The sequence below is a fragment of the Lepeophtheirus salmonis genome, chromosome 5 (genome assembly GCF_016086655.4).
Source record: "Lepeophtheirus salmonis chromosome 5, UVic_Lsal_1.4, whole genome shotgun sequence".
NCBI lineage: Eukaryota > Metazoa > Arthropoda > Copepoda > Siphonostomatoida > Caligidae > Lepeophtheirus > Lepeophtheirus salmonis.
The window spans coordinates 53607162-53623627 of NC_052135.2; the positions used below are offsets into that span (position 1 = coordinate 53607162).

Genomic DNA, 16466 nt, shown 5'->3' on the forward strand with positions numbered 1-16466 from the left:
ATGTAGTTGTGTAGCTACGCCAAGACTCTGTTTCCAAGATCTATTCATAACGATATATCCTATGAATATGTGTACATTTACAAAGGACCCTAAATTTAACCTCTTAATCTCCAAAGACATTTCCGCTCCTATTTTCTTTTCATTGAGCAATGAGTTCTTTATGGTCCTTCCTTTTTTGAAGGTCTGTTTCCAAAGCACACAATACATATTTATTTATGTTGTATGAAAGTGACTTGGTCTGTGTACAGTGTATATATACATATCTCCATAACTAACGAGAAGAAGGGGGTGATGCAGCCAGGGAATGAACGTTCCATAAATCATCACCTTCCTCCTTTAAACTAATCAGTCTAATTGTTATTCATAATTGAACGGCATTTAAAGTTACTTCATGCATCAAGTCCGACAGACCTCATCTTCCTCTTGCTTAGTCAGTGTGTTGAAATATTATTTTTTATGTGCGACGCTTTTTGGAAATAGATTCCGGCGAACAGAGGACGTTTTACATGCGCGCCTTTTTATTCTTTTTCTTATGGATTGAACTGTCACAAAAAACCTCCTCTTTTTCATGTTAGTTGTAACTTAGAAATGAGGCTAGTGAGAATGGTTTCTCTTATTATGTACAATGTTTGTCCGAGTTGTGATATCGTCTGAGTGAGTCATTACATATACAATGAAGTATTCTAAATCCCTACTTGTTCAAGAGTGATTCATTAGTCTTATATATGTATGTATTTAAAAAATAGTAGTTTTTATGAAGATTATTCATAAGAGAGTCCCCCATTAAATCATTGTAATTGGACAAATTCTGCCTGTCAATCAAAATAATATAGGTTAGTGAGAATGGTGGGTAAAAAGAATTCCATGACTCTCACGAGCTCCGACTCTTCAGAAGAACTTTCTTCCAATCCTCCTCTTGTGACAGAAGAGGACTTAAATGTTGTTGTGACATGGCTCAAGTTCCTTCAAATGGAACGCTATGCCAAAGACTTTTTAGACAACGGCTACGATGATATGGAGACTGTGAAACAGATTGGGAATGAGGATTTAGATGCCATTGGCGTCTCCACATCCTCTCATCGAGCCTTTCTATTAGATGCTGTACGCGTTGTTAAAGAGCAAGGTGCCGTTTGGGTCTACCTTCTTCAACAGGATCGAGTATCTGGATCCGCACATCATCCCTATCATGTAAGAAAAGTCAAATTTCTCTATATGTGTATAGCTCCTTGTAGTGAGGCATCTCGTATAATGATTACTGTTATCCTTTTGCAGATGTCTTCATCTGGAGACTACGATTTTGGTGATCGAGTCTCGGCTGGAAGCTCTGGCATTGCCTCTGCTAATTCTTCCTCTTGTTCTCCTTGGGTTGATAACGAGCATGACTTTATCGGCTCCGGAGAGAACAGTTCATCAAGCTCAGGCTCAGCACGACAAAACATTTTGAACTTTAATCGAACGGGACGTCGCTCTCGTTCTAGTCCAGTCTCCTCTTCCAATCGTAGTTCCCCAGCTGTGAATCAGCGCTGTCTTGTTGAATTAACTCCTGAACATCTTCAAAATAGACAAGAACTCAATGTTCTTCGTTTTAAACTCAGACAACAACAAAGTCAATCCGGTTCTACAAATAACTCTTCTTCAGCGCAGCAGCCTCGTTCACTGAATATCAAGCATCTATCCTCATCCCAAGATGAAGAGGATGACTATGATGAAGATGTGATTCAACTTGTTAGTGATATGGACTCAAAGTCCTCTCTAAGAAACATTTCTCCTAGTCGATTGTCCTCCCTCATTAAAGGGAAGTTAAACAAAGAAGGACTCATTCTATCATCCTCGCCATTTTCATCTAAGGTAAGGCAGAGTTTTACATCTATCAGCAAACAACACCTTATCTTTTTTTGGGTACGGTATATAAGTCCTATGAACATATCTGTGTAATTTTATTGAATTATATTTAGAAACAAAAGAATTGCTTTGATCACCAGGCCAATGTAATTTTGGAACAAGTGGCAAAAGTATAAAAAACACATTTTTAGTTTTTTGAATGTGAAAATATGTACTTTTTTGTTTTCAAAGAATATATTTATATTAGATTTAGACACAATGGTTAGAATATAATATAATATTTTTATTGAAAAACTACTATATATTACAAAAAAATGAAGAAAGTTTTAAAAATCTCTCATAATTTACTTTAATTGACTTTGCACTAAATATCTACACATAATATTTCGTCTGTCAATATAACATCTAACTAGAATGACTTTTCCTATTTTTTTTTGAAGAATAAAAATAATTTATATATAAATACGATCAAAAGGTTTTTATAAAAGACCATACGAATAAAAAAAAAGTTGTTAAATATTATTTCAAAATGACCTTATAAAAAAGGTCATTTTAAAAAGTGCAAAAACAGGAACCATATTATTTTCCATACAAAGATCAAAATTTGAAGGAAGTCCATTTAAAAAAAATAAAGATATAGCAAGGACACGTACCTTCAACTATGCCCAGGATCTGTTCATGGTAAAGACGGCCCTGGCCTAATCTTAATCTACATATTTGGTACGTTAGAAAAAAACCCCAATTTTGAACAAAAAAATAAAATAAAAATAAGTAGAAAATCCAAATTAATTTTTTACTTCATATATACATAACGCCCAATATTTCTAAGACATCCATTGAGTCAATGACAGATTTTGTATCAAAATTTGTGGACTTAATGAAGATATTCAAGATTTTTTTAACTTATAGTTTAGAATTTTTATTTTACTTAGGAGACATATTTTGGCCACGATATGACCGCTTTCAATTTTTCATTCTTTTATAGTGACGATCAATTTTGACTACTTTAAGTGTAACTTGCAGCACATTCAAAGTGTTCATAACAATAAGGAAACAATAGTTTGTCGCTGACGAATACAAGCCAACATTCAATTTTGAGATAAATTATTGTAGCTTGCTTTTATGTTGATGGGCCGCATAAGTACCTTATTGTTTTTTTTATTTTACTCATGCCCTCACCCCTACACCCGCATGGAAGGATTTGTATGTATGCTGGGACTTGTTTTTGTAGTGGCCTGGATGATGTTTCATTTCTAGAAATTTGAAAAAATAAAATAATTTTTTTTTTCACAATTATGACTCGATTATGAAATTTTAAAAAATGAAACGTGTTCCTCTTTTTTCATATAAGTCTAATCACGGTATTTCCTTTTATCAAGTTATTTTTCTATTTTTGTACCTTTGTGTATGTACCTATGTATACATTAAATATTAGGGCGGCTCTTAAAAATGAATGCTGTATTTTGACTTGTCTCACCCCCTTCCATTTTGTTCCTTTCAATATAAAACTTCGTTGTGGAATTGTGTTTTTTTATTTTAATTGATATCCAATGATGGTCTTAACATTTCCCCCTTTTTGAAAAAAAAACAAAAACAAATCTAATTTATTTAAGAAATTAACCATTATTTTTGATAACAATCCTTTCTTCTCGGTTAAGGAGAAGTTGTAAATTATTATGTATATTTATTTTACTTGTGTTTATAAACAAAAACGTGTGCAAATATTGAGACATGTATAGTTTTTATCAAAAGTGTAAAAGTCTGGTCCACCACCTCTTAATGCCGCTAAGATGTTAAAATTTTGGACGCAGGAATACAAAGTGAGGACTCGAACCTTTCAGTAGCACTTAATTATGATTTCATCTCCATTGTTTGAACTCCGAGGTTTCACTATGTAACCCAACGACAAACAGAATTAAAATAAAACAAGTTTTATTTTTATCACATACTCTAAGTTTTAAAATCTCGGAGCAACAACAAATAAGGCAAAGTGTGTGCGATCTCCTCGCCGCCAGTATCAGTTACCGTTAAGACTACAAAGGTCGTTGGTATCTCCATCTGGACTACCTACAACATCAAGAAGTCTATGAAGGACGCGTCCCCTACCATACAACCAAGAAGAACAATTAAACTTCTACAGCCACTATATGGTTGACACCTGATCTGCCTCCAGGTCACCCTCCTCCAGCTCTGACCTCAACTCTCTGAACTTTGCAGCTTGGAGTGTCTTTAACAAAAATATATGGTGCACCTCTTATCCAAATTTGGATTCGTTCCGACCTGCCATCATGACAGCGTGGCCTTCATCGCCAAGAGCTGACAATATGTGTGATGCCTGTTATTGTTTGTGAATAAGAGCATATTAAAAATAAAATATAGCTAAATATAGAATTAAAACATATTACAAATTGGGTTTAAGTTCTGGTTTCTTGATTCCATAAAAAACAAATTTGTCATAATTTAGTCATTACTGAAAGTTGTAGTTTCACACTTTGTAATTTTTCACTAATAGAACCGATTGAAATTAAAACATTGATTTTTTAAGTACACAATATTGAGCCACCCTAACGTAAATATAAAATATCTATTATAATAACACACACAAAACTCCTTTTCGTTTATGTAATAAGCCTCCATTTACGTGAGTGAATAAATGTGTTTAAGAAGTGCTGCTGCTTACGTGTGTGTTCCAACAAATGGGCTCACAGAGTATTCATTGTTTCCTAATAGGTCACAAAGACTTCTTAGTTAGTCAAAATAAATATACTGTTTGAACGTTACCTTTGTTCATTTGAGAAATCATATCCTACTGATGGAAAAATATTGTTAATAGTTGTGGTTCATTTCAAAATTGACTTCTTCATAAGTTCTGTAATTAGTACTTACCTAGACGTATTTTCCGTCAACATAACAACAAGCTTAAACAAATATAAGAAGAGGTGAAAATCTCAGCTAAATATACATCTTTTTAATTTCATATTTCAAGATAATTGCTACCATAGTTGTCATCATTATTCCTTTATTTTTGAAGAGATAAAAAACTATAATTATGAAAATTGTTTGTATTTTGGTCATGTTAAAAAAGAAACCGTAAATTAACATAATAACCCTGACAATTTGAAGCATGTTTTAGAGGAGGGCAGCTTAGCTAACCATTACGTATCAATAGATCCGCTGCAAACAGCTCTGACAAGGGAGAATGAAATAAACAAGGACAATTGCAAGAATTACTGCGATGTATTCCTCCATTTTACTGTGAGTCCAACAATTATAACTCTACAAGAAATCCTTAGAGATATGAGGGCATACAAATGTTCAATCAGGTTTTGAATATAATAGAATATTGTAGGAAATGAAGTTCACTATTCAAGAGGAGTTGAATAATAATTGCAAACGCTTAGGAAAAGAAAATTCATTGTCCATGTTACCAATTGCAAAAAACAAAACAAAAACAAGGCAGCTAAAAAATAGTCGCTATTTACATCACTGACAATAAATATAAAATAATCAATAGTTTGTGAAAGACGAACTATAGTTCTGAGGGTTTGTTGTTGAGTAATAAGTATGTTCTAAGCTATAGCTGAAACTCTGGGGTATCTCATCTAAGTCCTTGTTGGACTCTGAGTAGAACTGCGGATCAACATTGCTTTTATTCTTACTTATATCACTAAATTGGACAATTGTCCCCTTTTTGATTATGTTCCAGACGGTTTCTATATTTACGACACTACTTTTTTAATATCCTTTTAAGAGAGGAACCTTTCCATGAAATAAAACTGCATAGAGCTATTCAAATACGTATATTATTTTGAGTCATGAAAATAGCATTGCAGTTTGTGAAAAATTTCATAATAGCACTTGCCAAGTTTTATTATTAAATTATCATAGCATTTTTTTTACTATTACAAGCAATTTCATTCAAATAAAAAAAAACAATTTGATTCATATCTTCATGCGCTATTTTACTTCTTGATCTGTAATACAATATATTTCTCATAGAGTTGGAATTTTTTTCCAAATACAACAATTTTTTTTTTTTGAAAAATGTTTGTTCTCATAATTAAGTTTTCAAATTGCTTAAATTTGTATGGATAAAAAATAAGTTATTGATAATTTTCATTGCTTCAAAAATGAGTCTTAGAGAAAATATAAGCCAAAGACGTGCAAATTTTTTTATTTTGTATTTTTTTAAATTTTTAAAGGTCCTCTTTTTTTTTTATTGCCAACCTGAGTAGTGGATTCTCTTTTTCTGAGCTGCTGTGATTATTATTTAATCTAAAAAAAATTCCAACTTTTTTCGAATTTCGATTACGACTAATGTGAAAATGTTGTCATATATGATTAGAATATAGCCAATCTAAAATTTTATGATTTACAAATGTAATTTTTAGATTATACTAAGTAGTTTTGAGTTATAAAATCTTATCTTTCTAAAGCCATTCAGCAATAACCAATCAAACTAGTACAAGGCGAGATTCATATTACTACAGCCATCTATTGGAAAAATTATGGATTTCTTTTAACTATCACTATTGTATGTCAAATTGTGGGTATTCTGCAAATAACTTTTTATGGACAATTATATGTGCATCTTGAAATGTAAAACAGCTGGTGAATTCTCATAACCTGCTTCAATTTTATTAATATACAATTCATTCCTTTAACTGGTAGTGCATTAAGTACAAAAACTCATGGATTTAAAATAGTAATAAGGAGAATGCAAATCCAGTATGAAAACTTTACGCAATTCATTGTTTAATGCGACCTTTTTTTTTTTTTTTTTTTAAATGCATTTTCTTCTCCAAATTTTGATAACTATTATTGTTAATTATCCATTGTTCCAAAAACGAAAAAAACAAAACAATCTTTTTTATATGTATATCACTGTATGAAAAGGTAAAAATATGTAAGTCGACTAACTTGTCGTCCTTTTTCCTACACGAGTATATACTCGAATTATACTGGGTGCACGGCAAAAATGAAATATTGAACCTTAATACTTTGTTAATTAGATTAATTTGTTTACAGGAAACTTTATAAAATTCACTAGTACTAATTAAGTTTCAAAAAGTCCTATACATTAGACGGTGTCGAAAAGTATGGCGGGTCCTGACAATTTTTTCACCCCGATATTAGTACAACTCCTTTAAGATGACTGCCTTTAACGAGTTGAGGTTGGGTTGGAAGTAGCATGGACCTTATTCTAAAAGAATAAAAAAAGTCATACGGATTCTAATTTTAACTGTTGACACATGCTTATTTTTAATCAAAGATCTCAATTTCTTTTGTGTTTCCATTCTTTCCAACCTCTCGGAGTCTGTAATAATCTGGCTTTTTTTTCTAATGTAAGAATTATAGCCACTTTCCTTAAAATATCTTCGAATTGTGTCATTGACAAGTTCATCTTAGAAGAGTACTGTCTGATTGTTATTTTGGAGTTGGTGTTTACCCTGATTAATTAATTTTTCTTTAAAGCCTCAGTTGTCACAAAAGATGCTTTGCCACTTCTGCACTTGAGATTAGTGTCCTTGCCAGATATTTTGCTCGCTGGACAGTTCGAATTTCAACTCTAACGACCACTATAATTTTTTGGTGTCAAAAAGAACAGCCATCTTTATTCGTTTGCTCTCTAGCACGTCGACATGAAACAGGAAAAAGGGCATAAACAAACCAATATTTCCATTCGGGAGTTCCATTATTTTCTGCAATATGGCGCCACTCTCGATCGTTATGTAAACAAACTACTAAAAGTAAACTACGTTCATTATCACTCTTTTTAACTATAAAACTATTGTTGAATGGTTCTTGGAAATTGTTCGCAGCTAAACAATTACAACTTATAATTCAACCAATCAACGTTCAAAACACTGATTAGGATCAAACAAGCACAAAAACAACAACAAAATACAATATAAATTTTTGTATTAACCAGGTAACGCCATCCTTGTAGCTTCCAACAAAAATACACTTTATTACAAGACTATATTTTATATTAATAACTCAACTTAGTATTGTTTAAAATAAAAACTTAAACATACTTCTTGGAACTCGCCATTTATGATTTTGCACCGTGTAAATAAAGGAGAGAAAGTTATTTCATGCAACATGCATATTTCAATGAATGGGATCTGAGATGCAATGAAATAAATACTTTCAAATGAAATCGTACGTTATGAAACTGTAATCATCTATTTTTATTATCCCTCCCCCCCTCAATTTTCTTGTGATTTATTCCTATAAAACAGTGATTTCAGAATGAGAGGTTTTATGCATAAAAATATAACATGTTTCTAAAATTGATAATGCAATGAGAAATTAAAAGTTGAAAGTACGAGAATTACTAACATAAAATGATAGGACGGATCTTCTTGGATCCGGATAGTTTCTTTAGACGTAAATATTTGAGTTCTTTAGAAATTCAGATCCACAACCAAATTTAGACGGATACTTTGTCAAATTTTATGAGTATTTTATCAGAGCTTGGACTAGTATAAAAAAGATTCTGGATTAAGGTTTTATTTTTAAAATTTACAATTAATATCTTGATGTTTTTAATAATAATATTTTCATTCAAAAAATGTAAAAGAACTAGGGGTGGTGACAAAGGATTTTTGAGACCAAGCATTACTTATTGGAGTGGCATTACATCACTTACCCAAGGGAACTATGGTAAAAAAAAGTTTAATAAAAGGAGTTGTTCTATGATAGAAGAGTTGACTTCATTTTATTTGTTCTAGGCCTCTTTCCCCCTGCACAACTATTCCCTCGTCCTTTTACTGCGTTGGATTTCATTCCCCGAGCTTTCTTTACCTTGAACATTTACTCTCTGAACCATGTAGCACCCAGTGTTTTACACCCTATTACAATAAATAGCATCATCCTAAGTTATGGGGGTAAATTTTCAGTGAGAACTGAAAATTTTGCCGAATAACCATGTTATAATACTTAAATCTTCATTAGCAAAAAATTTTTTAATTTGCTACATCAATATATTTGTATATATTCAATTTTTCGTAAGGGAACCATATTTTTTTGACTGTGATAAATGAATCATATTCAAAAAAAAAAAAAAAAATGAATTCCACGAGCCAAAAAAAATCAATATTTTTTTATCTATGGTATTATGTTTTTGTTTGATAAATTACCAAGTACATATTTTGTACATATACTTTGTTTATTATGCATAAAATAGGTATACTCATGGATATATTTAAACAAATTAATGTGAGCTCTCTGCTTGAAATTATATGCATTTACTCTGATGGTTTCCTATGTGTAAATTGCATAAGATTTTTGGCAGGGTTGTTAATTCATCAGGACATGTAAAAAGTAAATATATCTGATGTATTTATTCTAAAAATAAGAATAATTTGCTATTTAACATTTGAAGTATTAGTATTTTTTGTTTGAATTTGAAGGCAGGCAACGAGTTATAACTATGTTAAACATTGCATTAGCAATACATGAGTATTTTAACGTAAATTCTCAACATTTATTTGCATTCACAATTTCAATGTCAAAAGCTGTTGTCATTATTATTTAATGTTTGAAGAGAGAACATCCAAATATGAACAACTTGTGATCCTAAGAGCTAGAGTATAATTAAAAGAATGATTGTGAAAGAATTACACGCAGTTTGGCTAATTGGGAGTATTCTGTCTGGTTAAAAAAAAAAAGAAGTAAGATGGTAACCCTGACCATTGACATAATGTTTTAGTGGAGAAAAACTTAGTTGTCATGACGCTTTATTAGATCCGCTACAAGCAACTGTGACGAGGGGTGGAGGTCAAAGCTTGACGGTCGTTGAAATTAGCGATTTGATTAGATTAGATTAGATACCCCTACACAACACCGTTAACTACCATCGGAAATAAGGACATAAAAAATTACGGTATATGTTCAATAGATGGATTGGTTCTGGAATTTTTTTTACAGATTGATCCAAATCTTACAAAATATCAGTTTCTTTAAATAAATCATTCCTCAGCTACACAGGAAGTGAAATATTGCAAAATTTGTCTTTTAAATATATATTTTACTTACAAATTACGCCTAATATTTATTTTGAATGTCTATTCGACGTATGAGACAAAGTAAAACTGATGATTTGAATCCTAAATCGCCTGTGTATATGCCGTATTTCAGCTACAATATTACGTAGGCAAACAGGCTACTATGTACTAGCCCCACTGGCTTTTTATTAGACACAGTCTTGTGGAATATAATGTCTGTTGAGCTCTGAGGGAGGGGGGAGATGGAAATAAATTAGGATATAGGCAAGAATTACTCCTATGTCTATCAATTAACGGCGACTCTCCATCTTTTATAGGCATATCCAAATGTTCAATCTGTTTTGTATTTATTAATATGTTCTATTTAGTAAAAATGGAAGTTCACTCATTAGGAGTTAAATAATTAGTACTTTAGATTAATAAAAAATAAAATTCACTCCTAAAAAAGGCCTGAAAAAAAAGTCCCATTTTCATCATTAGACCAAAGAAAATTGGTTCACTATTTGAAAATGGATAAATTTAAGTCTTTGGTCTAAGATTGCGATACGAATCGATATCATTTAATACCAAACTGTAAAAAAATTCGGTCTTGAACCAAGACCCAACACTAATGTTTACCTTTTATTACAAGTTTTTAAAATAATGATAATCATTTTTAAAAAGGCCATGTTGGTTTTTTTTCCATGTGTTTCACACATTGACATAAAGTCAGGCACTGTTTCATTGCACAACGCGACGTTACTTCAGTAATGCAAAAATATACAGTGTTTTTTTTCTCAGCTGCTGATGTTTCTGATTTTTTTTTTCTCAATAAGTGTTTTAATGTAGATTAATTGATTTGGAAAAAGTAATTATTAAGCTGTGAATAATTCTGAGCAATTATTGAATAATACTTTCATCGTTGGGAAGAGTTGTGTAACAGATTCTAGAATGAAAGGTTGTGAGATACAATGCATTTAAGGACGTGAAAAATAAACACATTCTTGAATGTTTCTTATTCATTTGGATTTTCTTTTCTTTTTATTTGTATATAGGTTCATACGATTATTATTTGACAAATGTTCTCGTATGATTCCCTAGGGGGAATGAGAACAATACGACGTTTGTTATACGTAATAAGGAGAGTCCTTCAAAGTGAAGGAATTATCGATTTTTATACATACATTTTCTCCCTAGGGTAAGGGGACAAAGAGATGAGGGAGTTTGAAGAAGTGGGCGAAGAGCAATTATTATCTCCGTATTCCAAGACTTTGAATAATGTAATCATTGGCTACACAATAATTTGTGTTTTTTTTTAGCATTTTCTACTTATTTTTATATTTTAAAATAAATTACTATATATAGGTTCAGAAAAATATACAAATATTGTTTTCCATAACTATAAATATTTATATAATATATATCACGTCGTTAACTTTATTGTATCTCGCAACTTTTTCCCTAAAAAGAAACAAAAAAAATACCTAAAATTACTTGGTCATGTTTAACCAATTCTTAACAACAATTATTCAATTTACATATGAACATAATTGTTCACAGTTTTACAAGATATTATTCTAATTCACCAATTATTGTTCAAGAAAGGGAAATGAAGTAGATAATTCTACAGCTGATAATAAAATACAGTGTACATTTAATATCAATAAATCATTGATGCCCAAACTGAAGCGATAACATATTTATGACGTTCCTCCTCGTACCTCTAAAGAGAGCTTACGTACAACGTTTTCGTAGCACCCCACACTATGTTGTCACAGACCTGCGTAAGGGTCACTTTACTATGCTAAATCTATTTCTACTTCCAAGATCTACCTTAGGATTTTTGTTATTTTCAAAGCTTGAAATGGTTCCTCACACATACAAACATACTTTAAGTTTTGAGAATAATGCCAAATTAATAGATAATATTCATATGAGTAAAAATAACTTGGAACGCGTCTAACATAATATGTAAAAATAAATAAACTTTTACCCAAATCCTTTGCGAAATAAATAAATACAAATAAATCTCAAGTGTCTTGACGTAGATAACTGTATGTAGTTTTCTAATGGTAGGTTTTAATTTGTATTGAGACTCTATCCGAGATAGATTTTTTACGTCAGATCGGTCTTAAGTGGTTTTTTTCTAGACTGATTTGGACAGATATTTCGCTCCCAATCACGATCTTATAAGTTTAATTGTTTTCACAACATGTACCAATTTTCTTCGGTCTTAATCTATGACCGATTTTTTCTCTCTCTTGATTTGTGAGTTGTACAGTTATGATCTACATAAAACATTTAGCTTCAAGTGTGTCCATGTTCACCATTTTGAAACACGCATGACGTCATCAACAATTCATCTATAGAATGGGTCTAGGCCTAATTTTAAATTAAATATATTAAGACCAATTTTTGGTAAGACCGATCCAGACCAACTTTTTCTTTGGGACAGATTTGACTTTTTGAAGGAAAAAATACCAACGAAGCATACAGTATTAATAGTGTTGATAATTGTTCCAATCCCGATTGTTTTTCTACGATTCGGCCTTATGTGATAGTTTCAAGATGGATTTGGACGGACCTTTCATTATAGACCACGATCTCTAAATTAATCGTTTTCTCAACATATACTATTTTTTCGGTATGAATCTATGGATCAATTTTCTCTCTATCCTAATTTACAAATTGTACGAAAATTATTTATGCACCAAATTTTACTTCAAATGCAACAATGTTCACCACTTTAAACACCCATTACAGCATCCACAGTTTATAGATAAAATTGTCCTACGACGAATTTGAAATGAGACCTATCCAGATTAATTTTTTTGGAGGACCGAATTTTTGTTTGGTTCTGTCACAAGTGATTTTCATAAAACAATTTGGACCAATATTTCTCTCAGACTGAGATTTTAATCCGTTGACCAAAATGTCAACCTTTCAAATTATGGACGGATTTTTCAGTGTCAATCCATATACCGATTTTATATACTATTCTGATTTATTTGTTGTAGAAAAATGATTTATGCCACATATTTTACCTCATATGACGTTATTGTAGGTCGATGCTCACTATTTCGAAACAGACCTGACGTCATCAACAATTTATCTATAACAATATTTGTTGACTGTAGTTTATATTAGACCTATCTAGACATTTTTTTTTGTTACATTAATCTAGACCAAATTGTTCCTTGGGACCAATCTAAACCAACTTTTAGAAAAAAAAAATATCAACAAAAATAGTGTTGAAACTCAGTCAAAGAATTTTTATAGATCGATTTGGAACGATAATTCGGTCTAGACCGTCGACCCTGATTAAATTATTTTCTAATTGTAGACCAATATATGGATCGATTTTATCCCACACTTGATTTATCAAATGTACAAATATGATTTATGCGACACATTTAACTTCATGTGGCATTATTTTACCAATATTCACCATTTTAAAACACACATGACGTTTTCAAAAATTCATTTATAGAATCTGTCCTGACCCAATTTTAAATAGGACCAATCTAGACTTAACTTCTTTAAAGGATCGAATAAGCTCGATCCACTAAAAATCATAATGGTCTTAGACCAGTCTAGGATTATCAGACCGTAACCAAGCACTAGTTTTAATAGAGTACACTAAAATATAAATGAAATCTAGAGTCCTCGTTTCTCCCTCTTCTTCCGCCTTTAAGTAATTTTACTCCTTAGACTTACTCAATGCACAAAATATTCGTATAAGTAACCAACCACAACCACGATATATCCCTTCCTATTTGAACTTTATAAATAATCCCCCCCTTTTCATTCTTCATCAGCACACAATGTAATGTTTATAAGAATAAAGAGATTTATTTTAAATTGAATCTTGCTTTTTTCCCCTTTTTCATAAATGTATTATGACGCTGTATACGTACGTTTTTCCAGGATTTCTAAGGAAACTTTCAAACCCATCAAAAATTACCGAAAAGTATTTATTTTCTTACTAAATCCTTCATTTAATTTCTTTCAAAATACAATGTGGTCTGAAAAGTGTCAGATCTCAATGTGAAGATGGCTGCACTCCTAAATAAAAGCTGGTTCATATCTATCTAGCTGTTACTCACCAAAGTTTTAGCCATATTGGACTCACAGTTGTTATGTAACATTCGGTTGAGTGAGTTGATCTACGTGTTTTTGTGAAGAAAAAAATAATCTGATTTTACTAAAATCTACTCAAAAATAGTTGCAATTTGACACTTTTTAGTAAAATATTCTATATTAATGGTTGTATTTTTTTTGCTATGTTGCATATGTGCAACAAAAAGCATTTAATGGATAAGAAAAAATAATCATTTACTCACAAAATTGGAGAAAAGAAGACCCAGCCAAGAAATAACAATTGAATATGGGTCTATCAAGATACTTATATTAAGAGAGATCATTTAGAAAAAGTTTTCAAAAGCTCAATTTCCACAAAGAGGAAAGAGTTTTGAAGACCTTGACTGACTCTTAAATCTTAAAAAGAGGAAACTTTCGTCAAAATTGATATAGAAAAATTATTTAAGACCGAAGCGAAAAAAATCATCTTCGTACTGAGTCTCAACATTAGTATGTATATATTATCTACTAACAAAATCTTGATTTAATTTTTCCCGGCATCCCATTCAATGACCAATTTCCAAGAAATGAGACATCCAAATATGTATCTATATAATAGTTAAAGTAATTTGTTATTCAATATTTGACTCACTCTGTGAAGGCAATTTCCTTATCTTAATAGGAGTAGAGTAATAATAAAAAATATAGAAGACGAACGAGGAGGATAAAACGATTTTCAATCTTACATACATATAACTAAATATATATTTTTTTGTCTTATCTTAAAAGAAGGATCTGTTAAGAAAAGAAGAGTTGCTACGGAATTATTATTTTTTTTCGTCATTTATTGTAATTTGAACTATCTACATAATATGTGCATAACTTAGAATTTGTTTTTCCAAAAGTGTCGTATTATACTTGCAAACCAGGTATATGGAAAGTTTTGTGTGTGTATTCGTACCACCATTGCATAGGCATTTCTTTCAGGAAGGTTTTTCCTGTGACGTCATAATTTTAATATATGTTTTTGTAATATAAAGTTCTGTTTGTACTTAGTATTTGTTACGTATGGTATTGAATCAAATTGAGTCGACTCGTTAAGGATTGATATGAATTGATGAATTATATAAGATTGTATTTTCTAACTACAAATGTCCACTGCTTACTTATTAATTAATTCGAATAAGTACCCTTGGAGTTTCTTAAGTTTTTAGGTGTCTACATACAGATAAACTTTATTTTAATAATATAACTGATAACTCCCCAACAAATTCTCAGTCTTACTCTCCAATTTTGATTACCCCACTCCTACGTGGGTACTCAATACTTAGATGTTATCTCCTCAAGAATAAATAAAATAACAGCATGAAAAAATAATATTATTGGATGGCCAAGGGAGTACTTTAGGTTCTTACTAATAAACAAAATAATTTATAAGAATCCCGGCCAATCGATGAATGTTATCACTGAGACCATTGATGTTGCGTCCCATGCCATCTTCCATCGTGACATCAGTGAAGACCTACGATACCTGAGCTATACACATTGTAAGATACAGCTTATACGCCTTGTCAAATGAGGGAAAAAGTATCACCCGAACCTTGGCTTTGATCAAGCTAAAACAGAAGGCTCCCTTGAAAGATCTTCTTTTTCCCCCTCAGAATAGAAGCATTTCTGCCAAACCCAAAAAGCATAAATCGAGGAATAATAGATCTTAGGTAAAAAAGTCTATATAATGTGCCTAACATCATAAAGGTTCGAACGCACACCAAGTTATGGTTCTTGGCGATTTATAGCCGCGAGGATCACGTTATTCTACCTTTCATCTTCAAGCAGAGATAGAAGGCTCACACCAAAACCAAGTATTTCCCTAGATCTGCAGCATCATAAAAGACCGACTTTGGATCTGCTAGCAAGGCAAGATACCCTGTCACACTAGCAAAAGAACACTTTGAATTGATTCTGTGAATGTGATGTACATACGTCCTGCCAGGCTCTTGTCCAAATAAAATATCGGAATTGTAACCTTTGGACTATTTTGCTTTGAAACATGTTGAACAGGTTTCCAATGAAGGTCCTTAAGACTTCACAATATCCTTGAGAGCTGGGATAAGGAGAGCATTCCGGACGTTACCATGTGGTTTGGTCAAGAAGGCAGTGGGACGTTTCTGGGGACTTTATAAACGTGTGGCTAAAGCTTACGGTGATTTTTTGATTGAGTGTCAAATATATGTTAAAATGTTGATTTTTGGAGAAATTTTAATAAAGTTGGTTTAAAAATAAAGTCACACCAGCATTTTACTTTTTTTCTCGGCTTGAGAACGTTAAGATAAACCACTCTTTAATTATAAGTATATCATACTAAAGTTGACGTGATCATTTGCTATACTAGCGCCTTCTAGCTATCTATACTTATCTATGCACCATTGCAACAACCCTGGTGATTTCAACGGAGATATCAATATTTAAATTATTATTTAAAGCTGAAAAAAAAAATATTACAAATTAATTCTCCAAAAATAATAATATTTACTTTGTCGCTATACGGTCTTG

General features: G+C 31.6%; 1 protein-coding gene across 1 annotated transcript in view; it reads left to right on the forward strand.

Annotated features, from left to right (window-relative positions):
* Positions 1–570: 570 nt before the first annotated feature.
* Positions 571–16466, forward strand: part of LOC121118042 (uncharacterized) — a 112271-nt gene continuing 96375 nt past the window's right edge. The window contains exons 1-2 of the mRNA XM_040712581.2: positions 571–1188; positions 1273–1848. Coding sequence (XP_040568515.1) covers positions 844–1188; positions 1273–1848 — 921 coding nt within the window. The 5' untranslated portion in view covers positions 571–843. The remainder of the gene's footprint in view (positions 1189–1272; positions 1849–16466) is intronic.